Source organism: Bidens hawaiensis, unplaced genomic scaffold (assembly GCF_021521415.1).
Source record: "Bidens hawaiensis isolate Kalapana, Puna unplaced genomic scaffold, B.hawaiensis_p1.1 tig00034765_1, whole genome shotgun sequence".
Taxonomy (NCBI): Eukaryota; Viridiplantae; Streptophyta; class Magnoliopsida; order Asterales; family Asteraceae; genus Bidens; species Bidens hawaiensis.
This window is the reverse complement of record NW_027496046.1, coordinates 155,961-165,016: the sequence shown is the minus strand read 5'-3', so window position 1 is coordinate 165,016 and position 9,056 is coordinate 155,961. Positions and strand designations below refer to the sequence as shown.

Here is a 9,056-nt window from a genome sequence, read left to right as displayed (position 1 = left end):
ATGGCTATGTCAGTGATGATGTCAGACATACTGATCCAAGCTGCCTTCATCTCCACCATGCTCTTCATGTTCCTATGGATGCTCAACATTCCTCAAACCCTCTTCAACAAATTCCGTTACCGCGAAAAATCATCCTACGCCGCCAAGCGCCACTTCGTCCGCGGCGCCGAACTGCTAGCCAGATCCAGATCCACCGCTGACCGCGCCGCCGCCGCCATACTCGCCAACTCAGCCGTCGAACACGCCGATAAGTCAATCGCCGTTAATCCGAAGGACGCCGCCGCGCATATTCTCAAAGCGTTGGCTCTCGACTTGCAAGGATTCGCCACGTCGGCGTTGGAGGCGTTGAACGCGGCGTTGTCGCCGTTGGCCGCGAAGTCGTTGAGTGATGGCGAGAAGAGCGATGCGTTGTTTAAGAGAGCGGAGATTAAGATGAAGATGAATAAAGGTGGAGATGGAGACGGAGTTGAGTCGGCGGTGGCGGATCTGGTGGAATCGGTGCTGCTGAAGAGTGAGAACGCGGCGGCGTTGCGGTTGTTAGGGGAGTGTTATGAGAAGAAGGAGATGAAGGAGGAGGCTTTGAAGGCGTACTTGGACTCGGTGAAGATTGAGCCGAAGTCGGCTAAGGCTCAAGCCGCGTTGGTGCGGTTGGGTGCGGGTTCGGGTTCGAGCTGACTGTTTTAACCTTGTTTTGTTGACTATATGTGTGTAGTTAATTTGGATTCGGTTTTGTTGTAAAATTTTAATAATTGTGAGGATTTTTAACTCCATTTTGATTTAACTATTTTGGTATACTTGTGTTGTTATTCTGTTATAGGAAATATAAGACCTTTTATTTAATCAGTGATTAGCAGAAAAAATTTCTTACATAAGGTGAAGTCTATTAGCAATTGTTGGCGAGGGATGAGCTTGGCATAGAACCAGTACTAATTTCGAAAATCCTGATCCCAATTTTCTCAAAAACTTGATAACAGCTTCGGTACTGGTATTGTAGGCAAATATTCAGTAAATACCAGAATTGGTATTGATCCTGAAAATCCCGATCCCAATTTTCCAAAAATTTGATACCGATACTGACGCTCGTTTCAGTACCACCGATCTCATCCTTGGACTTAAGTTTATTAATTAATTTTCGAAGAATAATAGCCAACACACAGCTAGCCACTAGCTAGAGATGAACACTGGCTCAAGGTATCGAACCGGTCAAGAGACTGTGAAGAAATTATAACCCTGCCAAAAAACCAGTTTCAACCTGATCGGTGCACACAAAAACCAGTTAACTGACTCAACCTGATTTTGACATTTTGTTGACCCGCCTGAATTGGTTTCAACCTCAACCGGTGATCACCTTGGAACCAATTTGTGCACCTCTACCACTAACCTTCGATTAGGTTAGTCTACACAAGACTTGGCACATCCTAGACTTCTATAGTAAAGGCTAATATATGTTGATATATCTGAAGTGTATAAATTTAGGTCTTTTTAGTGTGCACATGGCATATGATCAGACAAAAAGTGCAGGAAGATATAAGAATAACCAACACAATCAAAATGTTCAAAAATAGTTACCAAGTCCAGTTTATAATATCCCCAAGATGTTATACCCAATGAACTATGCCTCCAAGTACAAACCACATACAAACTCTACTTATAAATTACTCATGGAATGAGAATAATTTCCTATTCTAAAATAAAACCTGTATTCTCACACGTACCAAAACCATTTTCCTCGTTAGGCTTCAAATCATCATCAACTTCCATTTTGACCTCAACAATCTCTCCTTTTCTTGTGTCAACTTTTTCCTTGTTTGGCTTCAAATCATCATCAACTTCCGTTTTGACCGGAACAACTTCTCGTTTTCTCTCAACTTTCCTCTTCTCGTTTGGCTTCAAATCATCATCAACTTCTCCTCGTCTTGTGTCAACTTTTTCCTCATTTGGCTTCAAATCATCAACAGCTTCTGTTTTGACCTGAACAACTTCTCCTTGCTTTGTGTCAACTTTCCTCTCCTCGTTTGGCCTCAAATCATCATCAACTTCCGTTTTGACCACAACAATTTCACCATGTTTTGTGTCAACTTTCTTCTCCTCGTATGGATTCAAATCATCAACTTCCTTTTTTACCACAACTTCATCTCGTTTTGTGTCAACTTTCCCCTCCTCTTTTGACTTCAAATCATCATCAAGAACTTCACCTCGTTTTGTGTCAACTTTCCTCTTTCGTTTCTTATACTTACCCTTTTTCCTCTTATTTGACTTCCCATTTTCCACTGTTTCCACAACAGCCCGTTCAGGTTCCTTCCGTTTAGTGGGGACCACCGTGTACACGGGTCCCAGGTCGGGTGTGTCGGGTTCTCCATTTGGCTCGGGTGTGCTCATTTTAATAGCCAAAAGAGCGGTTTTTGCAGCTTTAAGTTCTGCTTCCTTTTTTGTCTTTGCTGATGTGCCTATATACTTTATTCCTCCTATGTCAACAGTACAAGAAAACAGGGAATCTCGGCCCTTGTTCTCGTCTTTTGTGCACACGTATAATGGGATAGCATAGTTCATCTTTTGTGCATATTCTTGAAGTAGGTTTTTGCATAACCCGGTTTCGTGCTACAAAAATTACAAAAGACGATCTATTATTTAAAACTAAAAGTTAAAAACGGCGATTAAAAACAGCAGGTAAAAGATTTTAGATTCTTGAAACTAGGAGCAAAAAGGTCATTTTAGTGACGTCCATTAACATAAGAATTCAGGCATAATGACAATGATATTTAACTTCAGTTCACTGGCCCGTGCCCTCTGTAAATGATATAAAACATTATAATCTGACTAATTCAAAGCTTACAAGAATGTTATAGACTTCATGATGTTTCAGAAACCATAACAAAAATTGAAAACAAAACAAAACAAAAAAAATTAATATGACTAATTCAAAGCTTTATTTGGAACTTCAGCCTCGATTATTAAGTCTATAATATTATGATTTCTGATTTTCTATCTCTATATGTTTTATTACCCTTCTAACATACTCAATTATGTTTTCCCTTTAATTTATGCCTTTACGGTCAGCAAAAGGATAATCTACACGATTAATGCCAAATTAGACAAAGTAATAGTTACCACAGGATGAGAGACACTTTTATCCGTAGCACCCGTTTTAGCAATTTCAATGAGAGCAACTTCAGCAGCAGACTGTTCAGCCGCCTTTCGGTTCAAAAATCCGGTCAAAGAATGATAACTTTCCTCATTTATGACCACGGTTGACCTGAACACCGGCTGGTGTGACGGACCTTCCTTGATAGTATGATATATAGGAGTCTTGAGTCCCGCCTTTTGAGCATACTCTTGCAATCGACTTTTGAATACAAAACAACTTGACACACCTGCAATATGTATTATTTGATAATTCTGTATTTATCACTAAGATATTAATGTTCATAATAGGCATTGTGCATTTGTGCCTTAACAAAAAGTATCAAACAGATTCCAAAGTATTGATTCATTTGGTCCATTGAATATAAGCCACATATATAGGGAATCTATTGTTACGTTGAAATCATGAACTAGATGGGGCTGGCAAATTCGGCACTTGTTTAGACTCGATAAGACCTGTTTAGCAAAAAAGTACACTATGCAATTTTATCTTTTAAAAAAAAAATTAAAATTAGGAGGCTAGGCTCATCATTCCTAATAAAACATAAAACATATAACTGCCACGCTCAAACCACCAAAGCCAAGTGTTAAACAATTTATTTTCATGTTTGACACTTGTGTTAATCGTGTCGTCAGTTAAACACGATAAGACACAATTTGCCAGCCTTCCATTCAGTTATCAGGTATTCACACCATTCACTAATCCAAAAGCCCTAGGTATTCAAAGCATCTATCAGAACCTAAATTTGAATCGAATTCTCAACATGCTAACTATATTAATCAATTACGATTCCAACTTCACCGGTTCCGTAAACAATGTGAATGATCCGTAATCATTTTGTCATCAAATTCACAATTCAGTAACAAAAATGAAAACAATTGAAATGAAATAAGGAGGACTTACTCTGCTGTTGCTCCTCCATGTACCTGTAATCCAGTTGAGGACAAAATTAGGAGTTGGATGGCAAACACATTGCAAAACTGATAGGAATCTGACGAAGAGTTGGATTAAAAGTGTGTTGGAGCTTACTGGTTGGTTGAGATCTAGAGGCTTGACCTGATACGGTCAGGTGAAACCCAAGCGAACACACAGAGTTGAGGATGTAATTAAATACCGAAGAAGGAGGTTTATATCGCGAATAAACCCTATTTCTATTTCTTTCTCTTCTTTCGCTTTGCTTCTTTTATACGGCAAATCCTTCCCAAATGCCTAACCTTTACCTGATAATAATAATAATAATAATAAATATATTAATTAATGAAAAATCAATTTTAAAAAATGATCCATTGGTCATAGATCAAAATAATTTTCATAATAAGACTCGACAATCAAAACAGAATAATAACACAAATTTAGGGGTGTTCAAAATATCGAAACCCGATTAACCAGACCCGATCCAAACCCAAATAAGCTAATTAGGGTCAAAAGGTATTATTCGGGTTAACCCGAGTTATTAACATGGTCGGGTTTGGGGTCAGTTTTGAAAAATCTTATATTGATGCAAAGGTAAATGAAAGCTAAAAAATCAATAGTGGAAGTTTTATAGAGAGTTTAATTATTCTCCTTGTCTGTTAACGTTTGTTTATGATCGTTCATTTAAGTTTGTTTATGTTCTTTCATGTTCGTTTACATAATAGAAAATTTATTAAATATTATCTGTATTTAGAAAATTATATCACCCTAATATGTTTTATATTTGCTTATTTGTGTTCATTTAAGTGTTTATTTATGTTCGTTTTGTGTTCATTTATATTTGTTTGTTTGTGTTCATTTAAGTGTGTTTATTTATGTTCATTTATATTTGTTTGTTTGTATTCATTTAAGTGTGTTCATTTATGTTTGTGAACAGTTCGTTTAGATTTTAATTGAACGAAAATAAATGAACGCGAACATGTTTATATTTTAAGAGAACAAACATGAACACAAACATATGCTTGATTAGGTGTTTGTGTTCATGTTCGTTTAAAGTTAAATGAACGAACACGGAGATGCCTTTGTTCATTTTTGTTCGGTTTGTTTACAGGCCCATATGTTATTATAAGATAATTACTGGTGAAAAAATTTGAAAGTTGAGTGGAATAAGAAATATTGCAAACCACAAGTTAGAAACACAAAAATCAACTTAAAAATATAGAGTAACATGGTTAACCCGACTAACCGGGCCCGACTAGCTCGAAACCCAAATAACCTGAACCTGACTAACCCGAACCTTAATAGGTTCGGGTTGCGAGTTAGATTTTATTTTTAAAAAATCCGGCTAACCTGACCCGATTAGCCCGAAACCCGTTCGAATTGGCCTGATTAACACCCCTAAACACAATGGTCTGTTAGATATGAGTTAATAAAATGAATGATATAAACAAGGTAATGAAATGAACAAATGAAGGTAAAGGATTGTTATAATTATGTTGTTTTGTTTGGTTAATGTGTAAGAATTGAATGATTCATTACTTTGTTTTGTTTAGTAAGCATGAAAAAACGAAGAAATAAAATTAAATTGTTGTTGTTTGGGGATGGCGGTGACAATGGCGGTCACGGTGGTGGGTGAGTCTAGGGATGGCAATGAAACCCGAACCCGATGTGAAAACCCGAAACCCGACATAAATGGGACGGGTAATACCCGACCCGTTAGGGTTTGGGACGGGTTTGGGAATAGTTTTGAAATTTTTCGCAGATTTGGGACGGGTTTGGGATTCCTAATATACCCGATTACCCGATAACATAGACCCATTTACCCGATTATACACCCGATGTACCCGATATAGCTTATTATATTATACATATACTATATTCCAAATATATTATTTGTCGAAACTTGTTTATGTCAATTATTTGAGATATTTTACCTTTATGGTAACCATCTTTGTAATCGATTAGTTATATTTTGTCAAAACCCTGGTAGAAACCGGACGGGTTTTGAGCCGGGGTATACCCGACGAGTATTTGTCAAAACCCGATAGGAAAGCCCGAAACCCGACGGGTAATTACCCGATTAAAACCCGACGGGTTTGGGACGGGTTTGGGATGGACTTTTATAACCGGGTATGGGTTTGGGAATACCTAAACCCGACCCATTGCCATCACTATGGGTGACAGGCGGTGATGGTGGCTGCGGTGGTGTGGTCAGCGACTGCCGGTAGTGGTGAAAGATGAGTGGAATTAAAAAAACAAGGGGGTGAATGAAATGAATTTGGGGTGTTCTAGATTGAATGAAATGAACTTTGTAAAGTGATTCTATTTCAGTAACCAACCAAATACGTTTTTTTTCCATTCATTCACGATAGTCCATTCCATTCCGTCTCTCATTCTTGCATACTAAACACTACCTAAAGTTGTCAATCCTGATGGGTTGACGAGTTTTCATAATTTCGTCAACACTATTTATTTTATGTTGTGTCTAGCCTATTCAAATTATACGATTGTTGCCACTAATTTCTATGTTGACAGATTTATTATTGCATTTTAGTGTCGGTATCATAGCAAACTTAACTCATACTAACCGAACGTACGTTAATGCATTGCCACAAGCTCGATGGATACAAACCTAGTTTATATTACACACAAATTAGTTATCAACTCATGCTCGACAACAATAATAGGGGTTGGGCAAGCTTCAATTCAACTCGCACAATCTTGACTACGTGGATCGTCTTTTTCAAGCTTTATATGGTTTATATTAAGTTTAATAAGCATCATAGAACAAATTATCAAGAATCTAAATCATACAAAGATTTGGCTTCCACATGAACTTTGTAAATTGAAGCAAACAGACTAATCGAAGAACATGAAAACCAAATAGAGGTGCGCGTGTATGTAATAATAGCCAACTGTGATGTTCACCCCCCCCAAAAAAAAAAAAAAAAAAAAACACCAAATTTATAGAATAGTGACCTGTCATACATAATGTCACATGTGTGTAACCCAACTTACATATAGTGGAACATATATGCAACAAAAAGACATGATCGAGTTTGTTTGTTTAAGATGTATTTAACTATGTAGTTAGTTTTCTATCATCTTGTTCTTCATCTTTTGCTTTATAATTGTATTCTAGTTGCTTGCTAGATAACGTTTTAAACATAATCAAATTTGTTTGTTTAAGATGCATTTAACTGTGTAGTTAGTTTTCTATCATCGTGTTCTTCATCTTTTGCTTTGTATAATTGTATTCTGCTTGCTTGCTAGACAACGTTTTAAATATTTAACTTTGGTTTATAAGTACACGTTAGGTCGTACATTATTACCACAAGGAAAAAACATATCGAAATGAAATTCATAATTTTAGTTTTGTTTCTTCATTAGGCAATGGCATGGCCCCCCTATGCCACCATTTTCAAATGCAAAAAAGACCGACAACTTTCTACCCAACACCACCTGTGAGAAGGACCTCTTGATTGCATTGAAGATGCCAAGTCAATCGTTTTTATATGAGGTAGAACCGTTTTCTATTCCAACATATTACTCAAAATTACAATAGGGAGGGAGTGGTAAGGGGGCAACAAGTTGTGCGTAAATCTGATTGGTCGATATGGACTGATTTTTAGCTATTGTGGTGGATGACGAATAATGGCGTGAATGAACAAATGAAAATAAAAAAAACAATAATGAGATTTGTCATATGAGATTAGGGAGAGAATGTATATTATGAAAATGTTATTGTATTCTCTCTAATACAACGGACACATATTTATAGGGCAGTAAACGACCTGAACGAACACAAACAAGGCCTTGTTCATGTTCGTTAAGGAAATCATGTGTTCATGAACACTTACCGAACGAGTTTTTATGTCCGTGTACGTTCATTAAGGAAATTAGCATGTTCACGAACACAAATAAAATCGGTGGAGCCTAGAGATTAAGATCGACGTATACATCAACGCAAATAATGAGAAAAAAAAAGGGAGCAATTCAAAAATAATGCGAGAATATGGTTTCATATTTTATGTTACGGTAATAAATTAAAAAAATACAAAATGTTTAGATAAAATAAATAAATGTACAAAAACTTTTATGAATAACATATACAAACGAACGCTCATAAACACATTACCGAACGTTCACGAACACAATTGAACGAACGGAGACTTTGTTCATGTTCGTTTGTTTAACTAATCGAACGAATTTCTTGTTCATGTTCTTTCATTTATTAAAGAACGAACATGAACTTCCTGTCAAATTGTTCGCTGAACGTTTGGTTCGTTTATAGCCCTAAATTTAATACTAGTTAACCACAACTATTAACATCTGTATTAGCTCACTAACTAATATATCTGACGCTATTTATTCGCTAATAATTAGTGGATTACAAGCATAGCACTCAAATCCCATGCTCATCCGAGTTTTATATTTAGTACCTTAGAGCATTCTCATCCGAGTCTCTATCTCCGTCTATACAATTTTTAACTAAAAAACACACTTTTCTCTAGCTTTGTTTATTATTTTGACAGAATTACAAATTTTGTCCTTTAAAATAAGACGAATTACGGTTCGTGTCCTTTTCTAAGTTTCCTTGCAGGTGGTGTACTTTAAACTTTTTTTTCTTACAAGTTTTGTCCTTTACGCTAACTGGGTTAGAAAAAGTCAGTTAAATTCCATCACGTGAGGCGCATGTGAGGGTAGTTTTGTCCTTTCATATATCTCTGCAACTAAACCCTTTATCAGTCCTCCCCCTCTTTTTAACCCAACCCCACATTCAATCGATCAGGGTACGATTAGGGCTTCAATCAATTAGGGCTCGATGCGAAATTCAAATACCAGGGCTCAATTGATGATGGCTTACTGTGTTTGTGGCAAGGTAGCAGTTGTTCGAACTTCATGGACTGATAGAAATCCAGGTCGTCGGTTTTTCTCTTGTCCGGACATGGTAAGTGTGTAATTCGATTTAAGTTCCAGTCAATTGTTTATACTTCATGTT

At 36.8% G+C, this 9,056-nt stretch overlaps 2 protein-coding genes across 2 annotated transcripts; one reads left to right on the top strand and one right to left on the bottom strand.

Moving 5' to 3' along the window:
* Positions 1 to 675, top strand: LOC143586686 (uncharacterized). The gene has a single exon (XM_077068171.1). It carries the CDS (start codon positions 1 to 3, stop codon positions 673 to 675), a length of 675 nt encoding a protein of 224 aa, XP_076924286.1.
* A 1,005-nt stretch (positions 676 to 1,680) lies between these two features.
* Positions 1,681 to 4,076, bottom strand: LOC143586685 (double-stranded RNA-binding protein 7-like). The gene is made up of 4 exons (XM_077068170.1): positions 4,046 to 4,076; positions 3,109 to 3,371; positions 2,190 to 2,598; positions 1,681 to 2,057 (listed from the first exon to the last, which is right to left on the bottom strand). The coding sequence occupies exons 1-4, from the start codon at positions 4,062 to 4,064 to the stop codon at positions 1,681 to 1,683; spliced, it is 1,068 nt and encodes a 355-aa protein (XP_076924285.1). The 5' UTR covers positions 4,065 to 4,076.
* Positions 4,077 to 9,056: the final 4,980 nt, after the last annotated feature.